This window comes from Hirundo rustica, chromosome 5 (assembly GCF_015227805.2).
Source record: "Hirundo rustica isolate bHirRus1 chromosome 5, bHirRus1.pri.v3, whole genome shotgun sequence".
In the NCBI taxonomy this organism is placed as follows: domain Eukaryota; kingdom Metazoa; phylum Chordata; class Aves; order Passeriformes; family Hirundinidae; genus Hirundo; species Hirundo rustica.
Genome location: NC_053454.1, coordinates 62,042,048 through 62,064,756, shown reverse-complemented (window position 1 = coordinate 62,064,756; position 22,709 = coordinate 62,042,048). Strand labels below are relative to the sequence as shown.

At 47.7% G+C, this 22,709-nt stretch overlaps 1 protein-coding gene across 5 annotated transcripts in view; it reads right to left on the bottom strand.

Annotated features, from left to right (window-relative positions):
• FRAS1 (Fraser extracellular matrix complex subunit 1) overlaps positions 1-22,709 on the bottom strand; it is a 108,635-nt gene that overhangs the window by 23,998 nt on the left and 61,928 nt on the right. For all 5 annotated transcript variants that reach the window (XR_009207889.1, XR_009207890.1, XM_058420752.1 and 2 more), the window contains 18 exons: positions 21,142-21,294; positions 19,389-19,535; positions 16,387-16,533; positions 15,604-15,744; positions 15,375-15,515; positions 15,012-15,155; positions 14,385-14,655; positions 12,980-13,064; positions 10,983-11,297; positions 8,398-8,551; positions 6,423-6,601; positions 5,001-5,117; positions 3,059-3,173; positions 2,475-2,612; positions 2,253-2,285; positions 1,499-1,630; positions 1,109-1,234; positions 484-731 (listed from right to left, as the gene is read on the bottom strand). Coding sequence is in view for 3 of the 5 variants with exons in the window: in XM_058420752.1 (XP_058276735.1) it covers positions 484-731; positions 1,109-1,234; positions 1,499-1,630; positions 2,253-2,285; positions 2,475-2,612; positions 3,059-3,173; positions 5,001-5,117; positions 6,423-6,601; positions 8,398-8,551; positions 10,983-11,297; positions 12,980-13,064; positions 14,385-14,655; positions 15,012-15,155; positions 15,375-15,515; positions 15,604-15,744; positions 16,387-16,533; positions 19,389-19,535; positions 21,142-21,294 (2,786 nt within the window). In the remaining 2 variants the exon portion in view is untranslated. The remainder of the gene's footprint in view (positions 1-483; positions 732-1,108; positions 1,235-1,498; positions 1,631-2,252; positions 2,286-2,474; positions 2,613-3,058; positions 3,174-5,000; positions 5,118-6,422; positions 6,602-8,397; positions 8,552-10,982; positions 11,298-12,979; positions 13,065-14,384; positions 14,656-15,011; positions 15,156-15,374; positions 15,516-15,603; positions 15,745-16,386; positions 16,534-19,388; positions 19,536-21,141; positions 21,295-22,709) is intronic.

Here is a 22,709-nt window from a genome sequence, read left to right as displayed (position 1 = left end):
CATCTGCAAGGAGTACAGAGCTTTCTTGGGAATGTCACCAGCAGGATAACCCTTGCACAGCACACAAGCCCTGGGATCAACTCAAGCTACCGAGTTCTGCAGCATCTTGGAGTTGTTTAATCCTTCCCCCTTCCAACATGCCCAGAAAAAGAGCCAAGCGATTTTGGAAGGTGGGTGAGGGGGCTGAAATTTTCAAGGGATTAACACTTAGCAAATCCATGTGCAAGTCTGTTTGATAGAAAAATCTGGGATTAACTAGGTTCTCATGTTTAGCATGGCAGTTCAAACAGTTGACTCTGTTACAGTCAAATGGGGATAACCTCAAATCCCTGTGGGATGAAAGAGTCTGTTATCCCCTTTTTGGCAGCAGTCAAAACCTGAGCTCTCTACACAGAATCCACGCTGACAGCAGGAAGATGTGTGGGGGATAAGGAAAGGGGGGCTGGCAGCATTCCCTGGGTTTAGAAACAGATGAAAACCCACCGTGTAAGCGAGGTGCTGTCGGGAGAGGGTCACAGAGCCCTTGCTGGCCACGGTGACGGCCAGCGAGCAGCCTGGGGCCAGCTGCGGGCCGTGCGTGTCCAGCTGGGACACGTCCACCCTCAGCACCGTGGTGACTGTGGTGACACCGTCGGTGACAGAGATCTCCATGCTGTCCTCTGCTGCTGCTGAGCCGTCGTGCACGTACTGCAGAGCGTTCCGAGTGACGTCCTCGTAGGTGAAGGTGTCGCCTTCCCAGGGAGGAGACACACGAGTCACAACGACTGTTCAGAGCAGGAATCCAACTCAAATGACCTTAATCAAGAACTAAGCTGGCATTTAATCCCATCCTGCCAGGGCTGTGAGTTATGAAGACACTTATTAAGGAGCTGGCAGGGCAGAGGAAAAGCTGTGACCTTCCCAGTTCCAGGGGCACAGCGACTTCTCATGATTCCCAAGGAAGGCAGCAACCCTCTTTTTCTTCCCAGCTGCTTCATGGGCTCACAGCTAGATAAGACTTCCCTATGGATGCATCCTTATCTGCCAGGGGCATCTATCTCCTCCTGCTCACCTAAACCAGCCAGGCTGACCCCTGTCCTGCACTGAGGGAAACTCTTGCTCCACTTACCTGCTCTCATGAGCTCCTGCACATCTGCGCTGTACTTTAGCACAATGCCATGATGGGGAGGTTTCACCAGCTCAAAGAAAAGACCCTCAGGAGCTGTATCCGTGTCACTTACAGCCAACTGGATCCCTGTGCCAGGGAAAGAGAGCATAGCTTGTGTAAATGGAGCCAAAAATCCCCATAATTCAGCCAGTACAAGAAAAGTAAATAATTCTGGAGCTGCCCTAGCCCAAGAGCTGCGAGTTTCATGGAAACATTTTGTCCCCTCATGATGCTCAGGCTGTATTAGGGAATTGTCTCCTAGAGCGGCTCTCAAGTGACCCCTGTGCAAGTGAACCTGGGCCCCCTGGCAGTGAGCTGGGCCCCACACCCCGCCCCACGCACCCCACTCACCGATGGTGGCTCTGCCCCCCTGGCTGACCTCCAGGAACGGAGCCGCAATCTGGAAGACCGGAGGCTGCTGCTCGGCGGAGAGCAGGTGGATGACAAACACCATCTCCGGGGTCGTGTGCTCCCCACCAGACACTGGGCACAGACAGAAACCAAGCCTGAGTGCAGGGATGGGTTTGCAGGCACCCTTCACCTCGGAAATTCACCTGCCTGTACAAAAATCACCATCCCACATCCCTGACTCATCTCCCACCTTTCCAGGCCACACCTTTGTCTGTGGACATGCACTTCACACAGGCCAAGAGCATTTCTTTCTGCCCCTAACTCAGAACATGGACTTCTCCTTGCTGGCGGAAGCCAGAAAGCACACAGAAACAGAGCGATGCGTTAAACAGGCAAGCAGCTATCTGTGGCAATTTAATTGCAGAAATGTTTCCACGCTATATTAGAAAAATATGAGAGCATAAAACTCCTTGTTCACACTGGGGGGGAACAGGGATGAATCAGGCTTTTAGGACTGATTCCAGGCAGCCACTGGAAAAAGATGTCCCTAGCAAGCTGCAGCTCAGCTTCTGTAGAACACTGTTGGGAACCAGGCGAATTAACATTCCCCAGGCACGCGCATTTCCAGAAATTCCTACTGAGCGCCCACAGGTGTGCCTGCTGCAGAACAAAGGCCAAGGAGTAACAGGCTACGGGGAGGGCAAAAAAAGGATGAAAATTGCTTTGGCCAGGAAAGAGCAAGTGGTCCACATACCTGTGAATCGGAAGTTCACGGACTCTGGGAGACCTGGTGGGACAAACACGAGCACAGAGTGATTGTGGTCAGGACAGGAAAGCAGGCGTTGATGCCGAGTTGGAGGATTTTGGAGAAAGCACATGCTGACATTGAACTGGGCAGGAGCCTTTCCTCAGCAAGGAGGAACACCAGCAGTCCAGCTGCCTGGCCCAGCCCTGCAAGGAGCACTGGGATGCTCACCTGCGAAGGAGAAGGCCATGATCTCCCGGAGGTGAGGAGCGGCGGTCGGCGGACGATAAGCAATCCTGCCATGGTTTATGTCAGCCTGGGTGAAGTACCTGACTGGGGACAGAGGCCTGTCCCTGTGCTCCACGATACCTATGGGTGCAGAGACACCAGCGTTACCAGGAGGGGTTAATTACTTCATCTGATTCCACAGCTTCCTTTGCTTTCCCCGGGTACTTCTTTGTACCAGCTCCAGAACAAGTCATATGGATGCAACCGCATCGAGCATGGGATCTAGGGATCAGAGAAATTAAACAGAGATTCCTCACTTAGGCATTTTGTCACATAACCTCTCACTGGAGAGGTGGGAAGCAGAAGGCCACTGGACACACCTTCAGTATTATTCAAACAGTAGCAAAAACTGTCTGAGTTCTGCAGCACATTCCTAAAGAAGCCAAAGAAGTGGGGTTAAGGAACAAGGTGTTCAAAAGCTAAGGAAAGGGGTCAAGTGGATTAACAGGTGCATCCACAAAATGACACTCCAAGGGGTATGTGATCAGAAAAATGGCAATTAATGCAGCAGCTACAGGTTCACTTGCCTTGCCCAGGAAGGAGAGGCACGGTCACATTGTACAGGATTTTCTCACTGGGAATCTCCGGGTCTACAAAGGAGAGGTGATGAGGCTCAATCACTGTCACACGGTCTTCCAGCACCTCAATAAACATATCAGACCATGAGCATCAAGGCCAGAGACATGGGAAGATTCACCCAAAAATGCATTGAAAGAGAATTTGCTTTGCTCTAGTTATAAATCAGCCTTTAAATGTAAAGGCCCAGTTCTTAAATGTAAACCTGACCCCCTGTCCTCTGCAGATGCACAACTTTCACACTCACAGGTGGCCTGCTTTCTCTTTTGGTCTACAGCAATTAAAAAGAGAGAAAGGAAAGCCTAGTTTAATCAAGAACTCCCTGGATGAATATGTAATTCACTGTCTATGTAGTTTTCTCATATAGTCTGATGTGGCTAGACTTGATTCTCTTTTAAAAGAAACCCTGAAAATGGCCCAGCCCTTTCCACTGGAACATAGAGGAACCAAAGCTTTCCCTTTTGTTTTAAACCTGTCTAAAATTGCTCTGATCCTTCCATAACAAGATTATCACGAACCAAAGGCAGGCAGGGCGTTAAAGGAATCATAGTGCTGCTTGAAGAGACTCAAGTGCCCCAAACCAGTTAATTTCCACATGCTCATGAACCTTAATCCTGCAGAATTAACAGCTCCGAGAAGTTGCCAAATTAAACAGCTCAGCTGGGTATGAAAAGCACTCAGCTCATTTCATAATCTTCAGCAAAATAGGGAGAGAACAAGCTAAATTAAGGATGTGGGCACTTAAATAATCTGCTTTGGAACATGAAAGGTTACCAATAAGGGGGAAGCAGGTTAACTTGGTTGAAGAAAAACCAATACAGATGTTGTGTCCAGTTTAACAAAAGAGTCATCAAACTTCCCTTGACCTTTCTCAGCAGCACAAGTCAAAGTCGAGACTAGAGGGATGGGGAGACTCAAAGTATTGTGCTTCCCTCTCAGCTTTAGCAGTCTCATTCTGAAGGAGTCTGAAGACGAATGAACAGAACTCGATCACATTGGGGCAGGGAAGTGCAATTTTTTGACGGAAAGATTTAAGGTTATGTTTCCTCCTCACTGCCTGCAGGGGCTATTTGTCTCTCCCAAAGGTGGGACTCGCAGGTGGTGAGATAAAAGGTGTTTTATGGCCTTATTGAATTTTGTAGGGAGTAATTAGCTATAAAACCTAGTGCTGCGTGGCTCTGCCAGACATCTCTCCCATCAATTTTGTCAATAATGACAACAACAGAAAGTCAGGAGCAGGAAGATAAATGGCTCCAAGTAGCAGTCTGACCATGTTTCATTATCACCCAGGAAAGGTCGCCACTATTTTAAACATTGACAAGTCTGTTGTGCCATGGACTTTCCACTAATCCCTCTCCCATCGCTTCCTTTGCCTTTCCTGGCCCCGTGCCCGGCCTGCAGAACAGGAGAAGTAGAGGGAACAGCTGGACTTCATCCACACGTGATGGGGACACACAGGGAAGGCTTGCACCACAGTCTGAGAGCCCACAAAACTGACTTTCAACTCCGAGATCATCTTTCCAATCAACACAGCAGGGGAATGAACCACCTTGGAGAGACCACTCTCATCCAAATGGTCATTCCCAGAGCTACAGTTTGGATCAAGCTTGCAGTGGAACTACTGGCAAAACCCATTCGTTACGGTCTAACCCACTTTTTTTCTCTCTTGCCATTCCTCCAGGCTTCCCAGGAAAGAGTAAGAATTCCATAAAACGTTGATTTTGCGTCTCTTCCCCCCCCCGCCCCCCACTTTCCAGTCTGTACAGTCATCACTTTTAGTATTGAGTTTTTCAGCTTTCCGTGGGTATTTTCTGCACCCCCCACTCCAGTTTCTCTTCTGATCTGTTGTTTCCCCGTTCCTACTCCAGCCACCCGTGTGGTGTCATCACTTACAGCCATGTGCAAAGAGGAGCCGAGGGAAAGCTGAGGGGCTTTGGGTGTCTGGGGCAGAACAGCAACGTTGAACACGTGGCTCTCCAAGCTGGTTTGTGGACTGGTAGAGCTGGACACCTGGGAAGGAAAGATCACGTGAATTTGTAAGTGATTTCTAGACCAGTTTCAGACTTTCCCTTGGCAGCGGCTCCCTGTGATCCCAACAGCTTCCAAGATGGGCTGTACTTGGGTTTCACAGACTCATAAATTATATTTTCCACCCTAGCACCAAAACATTAAGTCAAGGGTGTCTAACTCCTAATTGCAAGCCTGCAGCAAAGACATATAAAGCAAATTATGTAAAACTGCTAAAAAACCTCAGAGTACCAGAACCATAGAGGAGAGCCTGCAAGTGTTCCCAGCAATCCTGGGGTGAAGTAAGCGTCCAAAGAAATACAGCTCCCTTCTTTGATAGACTCAGTTACGGCTTTATCTTTTAGCAGGGGTGGCAGTGTGCTCTGGAACACCACAGAGTGCTATGTGAGTGGGAATAGACATCCTGAAGCTCAATTTTTAGAAAATGCATTAAAGATGTAAGTTCTGATGAAAGGAATGATGTCATTTTAGCCCTTTGCTCCACCTGCTCTGTCCTAAAACCGATGAAAACAACATGTTGGCCCTGAGCTGTCCCAACCCAAAGTTCAAGGCTTGGACAGGGGTGCCATGGTCTCCTGATGTGACCAGGAATTCCCGGCTCCCTTTCTTAGCTCTCTGTACAATTATTGCTACTGCTCCGAGATACTAAACCCAAACACTCAACTCGTGCAAAATGCATAGTCTGTAAGAGGAACGCAGCAATTAAGCCAAAGATTAGCTCGTTCGACACTGACACTCACAAATTCCTCATTATCACTTATGTTAATTACTTTAGAAATTACCTTAATTGCCTCTCCGGTGCTACAGTAATTGCTCCTGCCTTGTAAACCAGATGTAACAAACACCGTGTGCCAGTGTTCACGTAGGCTTAGTTATGGGAGGCTGTGAAACCCTCCCGGCAAACAGCAAGGACCTGTCTGAGGAATTTTATGGCTCTTAATCCTGGGGGGAGTGGGGATTTATTTTACTCTCCCAGCTGCTGGGGAGTGTTTCTACCTTTGGGTCTGTTTGCAAGACGAAGGGCTCTGAAGCCAAAATTAAATTATTCGCTTAGAAACCAAGGGCTGTGTGGCTCTGGGGCTCGCAAAACACATCGTTTTTAAAAAGGCACTTGGAACGTTCTTCACTTGGTGCAAATATGATCGGTTTTACCAGAGGGTGGTGTATTTGCCAGCACGTATTTACACACATATCTGTGCTATTGCTAAAACTGGGGCTCACAAGACACAAGTGGAGTAACCTCAGAGAGCTGCCAGGTGGTATTTCCAGGGACACGGTGAGGAATACCTGGAACTGGAAGGAGTCACTCTCGACTTCAGCTCCGGAGTGCCTGTACCACACGATGCCATCGCTGATGTCCTGCTGGGTGAAGGAGGTTGTGGGTGAGGCTGCCCTTCCATCAGGTAAAAGCTGCCAGGAGTCTGCCGGGCCGTCCGCCGGCATCGGGACCAGCAGCACCACTTCCCCTGGGAAAAGCAAAGAGGAGCTTCAGCACAGGGAGCAAGAGGTGCCTTTGCACCTACTAAGGAGCGGCCGAGGCAAATGCCCACCCAGTCAGAGCTTTTTTTCACGCAGTGTTAAATGACAGAATTACCAGCAGAGTTCCAAAAAGCCATCAGCAGACATTGAGACATCCCGGTGACATTGGGAAATCTTGTTAATTAATTCCATTAAACAGCTTGATAATTCTGCTGATTGATAATTAATCACTCTGTTATGTGAAACATCCATCATAAGCTCTCCCATTTTGTTTCCCCAAACCACCCTTGAGAAGTTGGAGCAACAGAAAAAGCAATTCAGCAAGATGCAATATCACACTTCCATTCGATCATCAAACTCTGGACTAAAATTCCTTTATCGGCACCCTAATTACATTCCAGATCGTATGGTTTTGCTCGTGGGAATTCCCCTAAAAATCTAAAAATCAAATTCTGCGTTTTCTATAGGTGTGAATATCTTTCCCATTAGTCACAGACTAAGTTAGGCAGATAAAGCCTCCTGGATTCAGGACCAATATTCCACATTTCTCTCTCTTATTTTTTCCCTCCCTTTCTGCAAAACAGCATTTTAGATAAAATTCTGGAGATCATTGATTTCTGCTGCTTCTTCCTCACCTGCAACTACAAACCTGTTTATACTACTGCAGTTAATCACAGCAGCAATAATTATGGTGATAGAAACACAGGATTATAAATTTTAGGGTTAGGCAGCAGGAGACAAGCTCCTCGGGGAAAAATTCCTGTTTTCATGTAAATGCTTATTAAAAACGAGAAGACAGACCTTCATCTGCAGAAAACTGAAGGGGGAATACAAATTAATTACTTCTCTTCTAAACTGCAAAACTCTCATTATCTCTGTTTCCATCAGGTGCTGGCAGCTGTTATGGAAACCAGCCTGCCCTCACAGCAAAAGGAGGGGGGGAAAAAAAACCAAAAAAAGAGATTAAAAAAAAAACCCAAAACAAAACACAATGGATGTTGCTAGAGGGATCCTCTGATTTTCCCGGATCAGCAAATTAAATGTGGTATAATTTCTTAGAAGTGTAAAATATGTTATTTGAAGACACAGGTTTTGTGAAGAAAATAGTGATGGTGAGTAAGAAAAGAACATTTATCTTTTCTTTCTTTATTTTGTTTCCCTCCACATGACACCTCTTTTTCCTCCTGTTCTTCTCCATTCATAGCTCAGTCACAAATCCCAGAACCTTCCACACTCCCCCTTAGCCTGTGCCCAGAAGATCCTCCCTAAGCACGGGGTTGCTGGTGAAAGTCACTGCTCTGAGAGCTGAGCTCAGAGCCTCTCAAAAGGAATTTGGGGACAAGAATTATCTACAGATCCAAACATCTCCAATTCCTGTTTCAGTTGGCAACCCCTTCCTCTGGGACAAATTAAATCAAATGTCACGAAACTGAGGGAATTCTTCAAGGCGAAGTTTTGCTCAGCAGTTTCTAGAGGTAGATGCTACTCTGTGCTCCTCGAACCAGACATTCACTGTGGAGGACTGTCTTTTGGCAGTAAGATTCTGCTCTCTCAGGGCCGTAAATACGCCGGGATTTCACCACCACTGGAGAAACACAGATGATCAGGAAGGGCAAAAGTGCTTTGTTACTTTGCATGGCCATCAGAAGCAGGAAAGGTTGAGGTTAGCAGCACTCACCCAGCGTACCATTCTAAGGAAACACGCCCCCAAATGCTACTGGTTGTGCACAGAACACCAGGGAAGGGTGCTGCTCTCCGACAGCAGAACTCCAGAGGGATTTACCATGTCTGGGCTGGTCCTCGGCGATGGTGTAGGTGATGTCAGAGTCCCGGGCGCCGGGCAGCTCGGCGTGCAGGATTGTCTTGGAGATCTGCAGCATGCCGCCCTGGGGCACCCAGACCAGGGAATTGGTCACCAGCCGGGGGCTCCTGTCACTCTGCAGGCAGGGGACAGCAGGAAAAGGCTGACTGGAATGGGAGCAATGCTGCACTGATGGAAACAGACTTCCAAGGGAAAAGAAAGGCTCAAGGAGAGTATTCTGGAATTTCTTACGCATTCCACCCTGGTTGTCTGCTTGAAGAAATTATTGTGGATCCTTCTGCTGTATCCCTCAGACCCAATTCCCAGCCTGCAGAACTGACCTTGTCCTCTAATTCCTAATTTCCTGCTGCTGACCCTAAACCTTCCTGACCCAAGCCCCCCTCCGTAATTTTGTCTTTTATCACCATCCTCGTTTTCCCTGAGCATCTACCCAAGTCTTTAGTTACTCAGTGGGTTTCCTAACCTTCAAACTATTCCTGTGGCTATTTTTTTTTTTTTTGTTCAAATTCATATCTATCCAATACTAGTTTAAGCTTCCTGAAATGTGGATGTCAGCACTGGATTGCAGTAATAGTTTTACTACAGTTTCCATTTATTTCAGTAATGCTGCTCTGGCATTCAAGGATTATATCAGCCCTCTTTGGCTCTAATTTCCTTTCTTGGACAGGTCATCAGAATCCTCGTGACCTCTTCCATGCCATGGTTCTTTCTTATAAACCCAGCTGCTGTAAATGTGGTTCCTTTTCTGGATTTCTGCACATTCACCTTGAAGTCGGCTGCGGCTGCAGTTCGCCTTGAACTCTGTGATCAGTCAGAATCCTGACTGCTCCATCTAAGGGATCACCTTCCTCCTCATTTACTACTCCCCATAATCAGCCCCCAAACTGATCAATGACTCATTGCTGTGTTCTTCTGGATCTGCCACAGAGACAGGAGCGAGAGCTAAAAAGATGCTTGTGAAAAGGAACCATATTACAGGAGGGTTTCCGACCTCCTTTTTGGCACATCTGCCATGCACCCACCTATTTACACTGTGGGTGTGCTATAAACAAGGAAACCTTCAGCTTTTAGGTCACTAAATGACTGAATGTTCCTTCACTGGCCATGTCAAACCCATCCAGCACGTTGTGATACCGTTCCCACATGGCTTTGACGCTGCTTGCTAATAAGAACAGACCCATGAGACAGCTCTTTTTGCTTGGTAATCTATTTAAAAAATGTATTTAACATGAATGAATTCACAGCACAGTAAAAGTGTTTTCAGAGAGCTCAGGGAGGCTCGCAAGCTCCCTGGTCTGTGCTTCAGCTACCTGCTCCCAGGTAGGGCAAGGTCAGCTGCCTTGCAAATACCTTGGAGACCTCCCTTGGCTGGGACTCTAGAGGTCTGGGGTACACCTAAAATAAACATCTTTTGCCTTTTTTTTCCTGTGTTCCCCCTGGCCTCTCAGAAAAGAAAGGCTTCCATGTCCCTGCTCAAACTGCAACAGGTCCAGCAAAGAATCTGGATGAGAAAAGCAGCCATTAGCAACCAAAGGGACTGGAAAAAGCCCTAAAAGCTGCCCTGCTCTCACCTCTGTCACCACCTTCATTCCTCTCTGTAGCCAAGTGCTGCACAGAGAAATGTGGAATGATAAGGAGAGACAAGGGAGCACAAACCAAGATAATAAAAGAAACTGCTCTCAGCAATTCACCCTCACTGGCATTTACAAGAACCTGCTTAATCAACAGTGGTGGGGGAAAAAAGGTGTTACAACAAAACCAGAGTGGTGTCCAAGCATTTTCACAGTCCTTGTGATCCTATTCAGGCTCCTTAGGGCCATGGAAGCAGTCTGGGGGAAGAAACCACAGGCAGAGCTCCTCTTATTCCAGGAGTCTAATAACAGCACCAGCCTTGAAAGCAATTCCTGTTTCATCCCCAGACTGCTGTGTGAGTCACGGCGCTAATTAACATTAATTACTGCCATAGCTTTAGGAGAACCTGCAGGCTCCAAATGGGATCAGTGCCTCCTTGTGCGGAGCTCCATGGATGCACTGAGTGCTTGCAAAGCTCCCTTCAAATTGTCCTGCCCAAGTTGCTGTGAAGGACATCTAACACGGCAGAGAGGGCAAAAGAGGGGCAATGTCACCTCCTCCTCACTCCTTTCCGAGGGGTGGAACTCGAGGACACTGTGTCAGATCTCTACACAAAGGGCTGCAGACTGTGACCGTCTCTACGGACAACTCTAATGACAGCCCCACTCTTTCATATTAATAGGGAATGAAGATATCTTCAGTGTTTTCCCTTTCTGTTTTATTGCAGTTTATTTCTTTTTATCAAATGGATAAAATGGATTTTGCTATCATCAGCTATCATCAGCTATGGACTTTGAATCATCAAAGCTGCACAATTTGAGCTGTTGCAAACCAAAAATTCGGGCGACCTCCAAAACCCAATCAATCCACTACTTTCTCAGGTTGGTTACTCAGGATTAGTGACACCTCAGGGACAGAGCGGCGCTTCTCCAGACTCTCAATCTGCCTGCCAGGGTTTACGTGCCAGCACATACCTTGGGAGCGATCCTGATGTGGAGCAGGACGTTCTGGAAGTGGTACCCGTCGCTCACTTGCAGGAGAGCCGCGTCCTGCCGGCTGTCGGAGCCGTCGTGGGCGTAGCGCAGCCGCCCGCCCGCGAGGTCACGCAGGCCGAAGGTGGCAGGGTCCCCAGGGGGCCCGAGCAGCCTCCCGTGGCGTGGGGGCTCCAAAACCATCAGCACCACGTCCTGAGGATTGTCACTGTCCCCCACGCCAAGCACCAGCTCCGATATCGTCCCGGTTTCCCCCCTGCCGACAAGGAGGGGCTCGTTCCTGAACACGTACGGGGCCTGGAACACAAAAGCAGCTCTGAGGTGTCTGCTGAACCTGGGAGATTGGGTCATGACCAAAGGCTGGAATTAAAAATTTGGGGATAACTATATCAGCTCACTTCATCCCTGGAAAGCTATTTCTTAGCAGCAGAGAATCACTCTCCACACCTTTTCCCTTGATGGGCAGATCTAACAAAATTTAGCATTTAAACTGAATTAGTCCCATTAAAAGAAGATTCTCAGGACACATTAGGCCCAGGAAAGGCAAAAACTTCAGGCATTTATATAGAAAGCATCTGACTCTAGCTGATCCTCATTAGCCTTTTGAGTTGACAGCAAAACTGGGTGTCTTCATCATCAGTATTTACCTCATTTCCAACACTCCTCACAGCTTCACTCAATTTATACCAGAGATCTGCTAGAGGCCTTATTTCTGCTGGTTTAAATCAGTTCTCCAGGTCTTTGTCATCAAGAAACTTTCAATCTGCAGTCTCTATTGATCCCAATAAACATCATTTGCCGTGGGTAATGCACTGCCTCGGGAGGGAGGCAGTCCTGCAGAGACAAAGTCAAAGCCCTGGGAACATCCATCAGGGAGCTGACTGCTGCCACCTCACCTGTGCACGACTTCCCAGGGTTATTAGGGATCAACAGGCAAAATTCCTCTCATTAAACCTCACTTAGGTATTCTGGGGCAGTGACTGCAGCTCTTACTTAGGTGAACATCCTACTGAGGTAAACGAGAGATTGGGCTGAGCCAAGATCTCAGCACCAGCCAGAATCAATATACACACAGCAGGATCAAAACCCACAGTTTGTCTTGTTCTTAAAGGACAAACTGGAGCACTTCTAATTTCCAGAAGTTATGGGAATGACTAATATGGAATATAAATTACCCATGGTGAGGGCGAAGGCTGAGCCAGGCTTGTAGGCAGGAAGGAGCCAGCAACAGAAGAATTCTGTCCAATCAATTGGTGCCCCCTCTGAGGATGTAAATGGGCCTTAAGAATAGCAGATTCTCTTTTGCACTTTAAGGTCTCTATTTGTAAGGATATTGCCAAGTAGTCACAACTTCTGATCGAGCTTTCCACGCTGGAAAAAGTTCAGTGCAAGCTGCAAAGCCTCCCTGGAAGCCTGGAACCCAATTAAGGTGCCTGTACCCCCTCTGGGATGAGACCCATATAATGTGCCCCAGACTTTAAATAAAAATGATACAGGAGACACAGGCACTTGGCAGTACCACCACATTGCTCAGAAGTGGTGAGAAGTTTAGGAGACACAATTTAAATAGCTCACGCTGATTTAACTCCCAGCTGTCCTAGAATGGAGCATTGAACCCGAGTGTCAAAGCTTTCCTGCCATCGGGATCAATCCTGGCCCAATTGCCCTGCAGCAAGAGGCCGAACTGGAGCATCAGCAGATCCAAAGGATAATTGGAGCAGTAGGGATTCCCTAGGCGTTGCTGATATTTGCTCTATGATTGCACAGCTGCAACTCCCTGCACAAGCAAAATGACACAGGCCAACTTCTCCAGTCAATTCCCCAAGTCCCTTTCCTCCTAAGGGAGAGCTGAGTCCAATTTGTCTGATCTGAATCCCTGCTCAAGTTTTGCCCAGCTGCTTTGTTATCCCTGCAAGAAACCAGGGCTTCAGATGGTACAAAATTTGGGGCAATTTGGGGCCGTTTCCAGGCTTTGTTACCTGTGTTGAGAAGGCTTGAATGTTGATCACCTCAAGGTGGGAGAATGACTGTTGATCACTGACCTTCAAGGAAAACTGTCCTTCCCTAAACAGGTCCCCAACAAGCCAAAATATTATAATTAATATAATTATTGTAGTAAATTAATCAATAAAATATAATTATATATTATTAATTCATATAATATAAATTAATGAAGTACTCTTCCAGGAGTCGATGATGATAGGCACATTATACATTCAGCAAAAATGACAGGCTCAGTGAGAGAAGCTTTAGCTCAAGTTTTCTCCAATTATGTTTTTACGGTATTTTTTCCTGAAGATTCACAACAGTCACAACAGGTAATAAAACACCTTTAGCTGTGCAATAATATACCCTCATCTCCCTTTAAGCAACGTTATCCACACCGGATGGCATCCCCAAGATAAAGTGCCAATTCCAAATGTCAGCCGCTTGCTGCTAAAGAAAAACGTCACTTATCTGGCTTCAGGACTTGCCAGGGTTTTTCCTTCCCATTTACTTTTCAGTGATGCCAACCAAACACCGTGAAGTTTCAAGTGACAGTACAAATAATAAATAGAGTAATATTTAGTAATAAAGTAGCTTTGTTTCTCAAGACAAGTTGCTGATATTTTATCGTGACCACCAGGTAGACTAAAAAAAAAAAAAAAAAAAAAAAGGCAGGATACAGGAACATATGCCTGAAGTCTGGGGAACACCAGCTAACCCTTGGCATCAGGACACCCTGAAAGTCTTCTGCAGACCTCATTTAGATCAAGGACCTCCCTGATTTATGCAGCCAGAAATTTAGAACAGTTCCACTGACGTCACTCTGGTGCCAAGGCTTTATGGTGATGCAAACCAAGAGTGAAATTTGGCAGTGTGGCTGCCTTGTTGCCTGGCTGCAGGAAAAATCTGCTTCCTTGTAACATCCTTGCAGCGTGAGCTTTGCCAGCTACTAATCACCACTAATTATTCCAGGATACTAACAGAACTCATACTGAAGGCAAGCAAGGAATGGCTGAAGGCAAACTATGCCAGAGAGCACGGCAGTGACATCACCTGAGCATCCTAACAATATCAAGAAACTGTGGTAACAATCAGACTAATAGACTAGTTTTAACTCTCAGCCGAGTATCCTGAAGACGGGACAGATTCCTGCACCCCAAAAGCACGGCAGGTTTGGGAGCTGGGTCACAGCGACCGCTTCTACCAAGAACTGAGAAGTTCTGCACTGCCAGTTACCCTGTGGTACGGTGTAAGTATGCTGGAAGTTGATTTAGGAGCAGCAGGAACTCTGCCTCCCTGGAGGAACACTTCCAAGGAAGAAGGAAATCGCCTGTCCTCAAGGTACAACTTTTTTTTTTGCGAGGCAAGAGCTCAGGAAGAAAGCGTTCCCGCAGTCACCTGGGCTCCTCTTTGCCGTGCACGAAGCGCACCCTCCTCTCCCGCACGTCCCCGCAGCTGAAGCTGCGGCCGTGGCCCAGCGGCACCTCCTGCCCGTCCAGCAGCATCACCAGCCGGCCGGAGGAGGGAATGCTGTCCACGTGGAACAGCAGCTGGCCCGAGGCACCGGCGGGATCGCACGCGCCCAGCACGGACAGGTCTAGGGGCCGCACCCCGCCAATGCCCACCGCGAGGGTGCCGCTCACACCGGGGCTCGCGGGACGCCTGCCGCCTGAAGGGAGAGAAGGGAGAGGTGTCACTGCGGGAATCACCACGGACTGTGTCGGCATCATGCCTGTCACCGCTAGTTTTTGGGTGCCCTGTTCATTCCTGACCCGGGTGGACTGCAATCCATCCCAATCCCAACCATGACTCGGGCAGATCACTTCCCACTTTGCTTTCCCCACCACGGAACTGAAAGCCAACACTCGCTGGCTCGCCCCGCAGACACACTAGTAGATCCTCATTTAGAATAAAGAATGGAAAGGCAAGCACTAAACTTGATTCAGGAAGGGATTTCCCCCGAGATAATTTTGTCACTGGTTTTACGCTGATGATAAATGGTGCTGTCTCTCGAGAGACACTCACCTTCCTCACACTCTCTGGTCCGTGTATTGCCATAGAAACCCCGGCCACAGGCAGAAACACAGATCTCATTCTTCAGAAACGTGGTGCTATCACAGAGGTGGCACAGGCTGCCACTGTCACATTCCAGGCATCCAGGAGGACAAGCTGCATCGGATGGAAAGCACAACCCCACTGAGACACTGCAAAACCAGCGCAGCCACTGGCACGCAGAACTGTTCCCAGGGTCAGAGCAGAAACACCACTACGTGTCTTACCTACCTGACAAAGAGAGTCAAGGTAGTGGGCAAAGAGTTACGAGAGAAGCTGGCAAGAAGTTCCTTCCTCATTTGCCCACTGTCCCCGCACCAAGCTCGCCGTGCTCACCTGTGCACTCGCGCTGTGCCTCGTCTGCGTAGTATCTCTGCCCGCATTTGGGGACACAAAGGCTGCCCAGGAGGAAGAACGGGGCTGGGCAGAGGCTGCACTTGTCTGCTTGGTGGCACTGAAGGCAGGGTTGATCACACCCTAAAGAGAGACAGGCAGAGTTCAGCTTGACAGCTCTTGGGAGACAAGCAGGGAAACGTGTTGGAAGTAATGCTCTGTAATAACTCACTCTGGCACGTGTCTGACTCCCGGTAGAAAGCTGGAGGGCACTCTTCCACACAAGCTCCTTGGTGGAGAATGTGGCCTTCCATGCACTGCAGGCAGTCATTCCTTTGGGGACCTTTGCAGGCGTTACAGCTCCAGTCACACTCTGGAAGAAACCAAAAATCAGTTCAGGGCTGTCCTTTCTGGGGTGCTCACCCTGCAAAAGGGCTTAGCACTTGGGGTCTGCAAGCTGTGGGAAAATATCATTCATTTTCATTATGGAACACTCTGTTGAGGAGTTCTGGAAATCTTCCAAGTCCCATGTCTTTTAAATCACTCCAAACTGCTGTTTCTGCGGCCATCCAGTGATGCAGGATTTAATAAGACAGAGAGAGAGGCAGGTAAGTACAGGAGGCCAGATAAGCCCCTGAAAGAGACTTATCCTGGCGAGCTCACTCGTTGGCAGCTGACCCGTGACTAAATGAATTGCTGGGCCTGACCCCTGAAAACTTTGCTGGCTCAGTTACAAAATCATTTACAAGAGAGCGATTTGCAATAATCTCGTTCCACTGAAAGGCTCAAGCATGTGACAGCAGGCTGCCCAAAAAGCAAAAAAAACCCCAAAACCCTGCAGAAACCTTGCAAGCAACCTGTCACTGCACAGTTTTCCCCTTCCTACACCCTTTTTAGAGGAGGCCACCTGCACAGCTCCCGCTGCCATCTAACGGATTCTTAGCCGAGGCACTTGTATCTATTTCCATTTTTCTTTCCTTTCTTTTCCCCTTGCAACCAGCAAGGTATTTTTCACCTCTGCACGTCTTGCTGGAAAAATCCAGGTAATACTGCTGAGCACAGCTCTCGTACTGGCACTCCCCAAAGAGCAGGACCTTGGCTGCATCCCTGCACGACGTGCAGCCGGCGGCCGAGTCGCAGCTCCGGCACTGGCTGCTGCAAGCTGTGGAAAGACAAGAAAAATCAGCCATGCACCAGCTGACTGCAGCAGTAAAAATGGTGCTACCCTGCAGCCTTGCTACTCCTCTTGTCCTCCCTGGAGACTTCAGAGTTTTCGCTTGTTTTGTTCCGTTTCACATTCTCCAAAATGAAAAGAGCCTCTTTCCCTCTGGAATAGGCTGGAATGTCCCCTCACGCTGCTTCTTACTCTCCTCAGGACTGGCCAGGGTAAAACATCGACCCTGAATCCAAATCCCTGAACAAGACCTTTCCCTGGCTCTGATTTTTTTTAAATTTTCCTTTGTGCAACCTGCATTTCATACAGCTCCTTACCCAGAAACACAGAAATTTGGAGAGCAGAGTAGACTGCTGCAATCCTTGGTGGGACCAAAGGCCCATTTAATTTCACTTAACGTTTCCACCTTTTTATCTGCACGCAGTGTGGAATTCTGGAACTGCAGGGAGCAATAAAGATGCCAGGAAAAAAAATAATTCAGGGATTTACTGAATCTAGGATCAAAGTCCAGAGGTTCAGGATATTTCAACTCACCTCTTTGATGTCCAGGAACTAAACTTCGCAGGAGGCTGTACTAACAGTTTGGGTGATAAATACTGACATGTTAATTCAAAACACAGTTTTATAATGAAAAAATCCTCCAAATACCAGAGTAAATGTGAAAATACCCACGTTGCTCTCACTAAAGCAAGAACACAGTGCTTTTCAAAACCGTTCCTTGTTTTAGCTCCTCTAAAAAAATGTCACAGAAGGTCTGCATCTTATTGATGTACAAATGACTTCTAGCAAAATGTTTACCTAAAGAATCAAGCACCTGCTTTTAGGTGCTCTAGTGCCACTTCTTTTTCTTCTGATTATTCTTCACTTAAGAATACTACATGAAAAAAATCACTTTTTTAAAGTGTTCCAAAGAGCCAACTATTAAAAATACAGTGAAACATTCCACATGAAGTCTAAATCCATGGAAATCAGGCTACCCACGGAGGCATGCCAGAAGAATAAGCAAAAACTGTATCTGGAAGCAAACCTGTCTGCTTGTTTTATCAGCACGACTCCGTATCTGAATTTTTAAGCCCATGAAGGACTCGTTAAGCTTCTCACTGTTCCTGGGCCAGGATGTCACAGAGTTTAAAAATATCTCCCAGAGCCCATACATGCACTCAGCATCACTCTGAACCTCATTCCAACCCTGAGTTCCTCAAAAGTGCAAAGAGACTAAAATAAACGTTGAAGAGAGACCAGATTTTCTCAGCCTAGCAGCCAACCTCCGATTAAACAATCTTCATTCCCTCGAAGTGGCTGTTTCCCAGCAGCCTGGGACAATTTGTATCTCCATGGCTTATCAGCAGCACTTGAAAAGGCACAAGTGACACTTGGAATGACAAAAATCCAACACACTTGGCCTTGAGCCTCCTGCTCCAAGGATTACAAACACTTCTTAAAAAGCCATTTGCAATAAGGAGATTAGAGTAGATGAATTGGCTTGCCAAAAAAAAAAAAAAAAAAAAAAATCTATTTGCAGTTGAGCCCCTGAACCAAATTCAGGAAGGGTGCAGGCCTCAGGAACACTCCTGGTCTACCTTGATATCTTGAGGCAGGAGCTATCAACAGGAAAGCTTTCATTGGAAAGGGGCATGTTAATTTGGAAGGGAGATATTCTGGTGCAGCAATCAATAAGAGAATCCCAACTGCAGGAGAAAACTGAGTATTTTGTTGAGCTTGTAGGAAACTGGCCAGAACAGCAAGAATCCTTTTTTTTTTTTTCCCCTTTTTTTTTCCTTTACTTTCCTTTTTTTATTATTATTGAATAGCCTGGGGTTTTTTTGCAAGAGAAGAGTGGTACAAGTGTTTCCAGCTATTTCCTTGAATGTATGTAAGGTGTCTCCATTTCTGCTGATCAGATGGAAATAATAGTTTCGGGAGAAGCATCTATTCCAACAAAAGGCAGGTAAAGCTGACAACCACATCGGTTTCCTCCTACAGGACCTCATCAGTGATGATACTGGGTCTAGGTAGGATGCCACTGATACCTGGACTCAGAGTTATTTTATCATAAATCGGGAGAATTAAAATCAGGGTAATGCGGGACTTCACTAATCTAAGTGTTCAGGTTCACAGTGACCAAACCACTTCAGTATGCACTCATTTTTAGGTGTGTGTGTTACAGTGGGACAATTCAAGCAGGGCTTTTTCCTGGTTTTTATATCTTTGGACCATAACATTTTGCATTTTGCATCAAGCCCAATAATTATGAGGAATAACCCAGGGCCAGCGTGATCACAAAATAACAAAGGAAAAGAGAGGCCCTGAGAGATTCACAAAGGATAGCAAGAGTAGGATAAAACTTGAGTTAATACCAGATCAATTCTACCAGATCATTAGGATCACCTCAGGTGTGTGTCTACCAAGCTGTACCTTGTTTCTCCTGGGGTTTCACGTGAGGACAAATGGACATAAATGCTACAAATGCAGCTTCCATGGCATGTACTGGCAGGCAGTGCAGTGGGGAGGGGGTTTGCCTTAGGAAGGATTGATTAAAACTGGTCTCAACTCGCCAAGTTTTCATCAAGTCCAGAATCCATCATAGGGAAACCTGCACAAACGCTCCTGCAGATTTTTACAGCAGGACACAAAGCCTCTTGTCCTTGAGGTCAATAACAAAACTGCTACTGTTTTCAAAGTTCACCCCTGCTGTAGGCCCTGCTCCCCAGGCAGCTCATCACCTCTGTCAACTCACATCGTATTTTTAGGCATTTGAAACCTTCCTGTTTCAAAGGAGCAAGAAAAGACACGTCAGCAAATGCACTGTGGAGAGGAGAGGTGGCTGGGGGAGAGGCACTCACGTCTGCAGGTCTGCCTGTCGTCCCTGTAGTACCCCAGGGAGCAGAGCGGAGCACACGCGCCCGTGTGGGACAGAACCAGGCTGGCGTCGCAGGACGAACAGGAGAAGGGACCCTGGCCAGTGCAGGTTTTACATGAGGGGTGGCACCCTGCAGGGACAGCAAAAAAGTGTCTCAGTTCAAGGAAAAGCGGGTCCCAGGGCAAGTTTCACAAGCTTCAGCAGAAACACTCTCAGGGACTGAGAGCAGGGACGGTGAGCACCAAAAGCTCCTGCCAAGTCTAAGCCCTCAGTGGTGCACGGTGCCTCCTGCCAAAGAAAGGATCCTCTCCTTTCTTTCTCTTTCTACCCTCTTCAACCTTCCCTTCTTTAGAAAAACCCTTTCAGGATCTGGCCAGGACCTGTCTGGCATAAAAGAGTGAGAAAAGGGTAAGCACGTACCTCCCTCCCTCTCATGCGTTCTCCCAACTAGCTTCAGGTTAGATCCTCTTTGTCTGTGTTGGAACCATCTAGTGCTTCTCTGACAGTTCCACCCTTCCCTGAAGACTCACATCCATCCCTTCAGTAGGAATTGTACTGATGGAGACCAGATTATCTCCATGCACCCTCTCCCCATTTCACTCATGACTTTTCAGGCTCATTTCTTAGTCTTACCAAAGAGATTTAAAATATCACAGTGGCTGAGGCAAATGTACCCTATCATTTTCTCCAGAGACGCTACATGCAAAATTATTAGTCTGTTTAACTTCTTGACAGGCCTTTACCTAGAGATTGATGCCATCATTACACCTATCACGATAGGTGTAATATTAATCATGAGCGAGAGTGGGCAAAGGAATCAGAAGTGACCACACTGAGCTGTGCTAGGGATTTTAAAAGCCAGAACAAAATGTCCTATGAGCTTTGGCATAGTCTGAAAAACGCACAGCTCCTTTTAAACTAAACCTTTAAACCAAAGGGAAGAAATGTTATCCCTAGGCTTACATTTCCAGGAAGGCAAAACCTTTTTCTCTCGCAGGGAGAGAACCTTCTCTCCCAACCAAGTGACACAAAATATGTTTCATGGCACTGAGATCTCATTTGTCAAAAACAGGTAAATAAACACACAGCTCCCGGAATGCTGGAGAGAAGCTTTGAAATATTACCCACCCTGAACCAGATTAGGAAATGCCACTTCTTGCAAAAGGAGCATCTACATTGCGCTGAATTTCTGGTCTTGGTTCCTTTCTCTGAAATTAAAGTGCCACACCCTTTGCTCAGCTTTGAGCTTTACCATGTCTCTGTCAGCCACAGAACAAGAAAAGGAACCTGCTTCTTTTTAAGAGCCCGGGGAGTATCAAGCAGCTCCGACAATGACTGGAATATGAAACCACATCAACAAATAAAAGTGGAGGAGATGCAGGGACACGTTAGAAAATAAAACGTGCCAGGGGTCCAGCCTTAAAAGCTGAATGAAACTGCCTTTCTGTTTTAGGAGCTGCTACAAGCCATCACCTTCTGGGCCATTACTGTAGCAAGACAAGCCCCAGTGACAGGCCTTAGTTAGGGTGATGTTCCATCTCAAGCGGCAAAACATCCTGAGAAACTCCTTCCAGCAAGAAAAAAAAAACCAAAAACAAAACAAAAAACTGCTCAAGCGCAGGGTCCTGGCAGCTGGACAAAGCTCCTCGACTAAACAGGAGCCATTTCACGGGACTCGTCCCAAGGATCCGGGCAGCTCCTTGCAGCTGCTCAGGGTGTGTGCAGGGAGCACTCACTTTTGCAGGCGCCGTGGCGGGCGTAGTGTCCCGGAGGACAGTCAGGCAGGCAGTGATCCCCCAGGAGCAGGTGACGGGAGTTCTGGCACTTCAGGCACACGCTGCCGGTGTCCCGCAGGTCGGCCACGCACTGCTGGCACAGGGGGTGGCAGTCTGGAGGGAGCAGGGAACAATGGACACTGAGCACGGAGGGATAGCACAGAGCTTAGCTGAGGACTCCAGGAGGGCATTAGGGATGGAACTTTGAGAGCAAAGTTCTACATGAAACTCCCGCATCTGAGGAGCGTTCCTTTCCTTCTGCCTCCTCCTCATCTTGTGCTCTTCCTGAGCACCACGACATTTTCACTTTTCCTCTGCATCCCTCCTGCCCCATTCAAGCATCCTCTTTCCCACCCTTAAGTGAGCTTGGGAAAGCTTTGCACGAAGCCAGCTCAAAGCCCTTTGCTCCCCAAGACCTTTCTCTGAATTTGAGTGCCTCTGCCTACAGGTTTCTCTTTAGCTCCCCTGAAGGCCTCAGGCACTCACCTCCGTCTGCTCCCACCATGGAAAAACGAGGAGCAGAACCTGTACAGCTGTATGACCTTCTCCTGTGGTTCCTGCTGTTCACATTTTCCCACACACACCATCCATAGCCTGAAACTGCCACAGCAGCCCTCAAAGCCAGGCTAAGAGTGGCATCAAAGTGCCTCCAAACCTTTTCCTTTTTCCATTTTTCCCTAGCAGAACACAAGCTTGTCTCTTCTGACCTCTTCCTGAACTTAGTTGCTTCAATGGGTTTGACAACAAGCCTTTTGTGTGCACAAAGGTGCAGTGGTAAGGCAACCTGGAAGCCAAATTAATCCTCATTATGGTAATTGAGAAAATTATAAAGGAAATGACGACTGTCTTGAAAGATATGTAACAATGAGGCTTGATTTGAGTACCTGGCCTCTTGTCAGATTTCTGCTGCAGGTTCACCTTTCCATCTTTTGTCTCTTGTGATAGCATTACTACAGATTGTCAGGCAATCTAAATTTACAAGCTGAAGACAAGCTCACATTGGACCCTGGAGGAATTCTGCATCCCTAGCTGCAGGAGTGCAGCAGCGACTGCAGCCTCGCCCCAGCTGACGTCTCCTGCATGTCACGCACAGGTGATTCTTACCAATGCTGCTGCAAAAGCCCAGAAACAACTCAGAAATTGATCTGGTCCTGACTGCAGGCAGGCATCCGAGCTCCTCAGAGGGCTGCCTCCTTCACCTCCTGCTTTTACGGGGTATAGCATCCATTGAGATTCCGCCCCGTGCTCTCAGCCTTGGAGCTGGGAAATTAACAGCCAGAGCTGGGGTAAAGGTGTGCAGGAAGAGACTGTGTGCTCCGGAGCAAAGCGAGGCAGCACACGAGGCCGTGCTCCCCACCTCAGTGACCAACCTCTGACCTCCTCAGAGGGGTTACAGCTCACAGGGCTTACGCTTCTGCAGCTTCCCACTGCGCAGGAGAGCAACTCCATACCCAAGGCTTAAATCCCATGAATCCTCACAGCCAAAGATCCCAAACCGACGCTGACACCAGAGAGGACAGAGCTGCCAT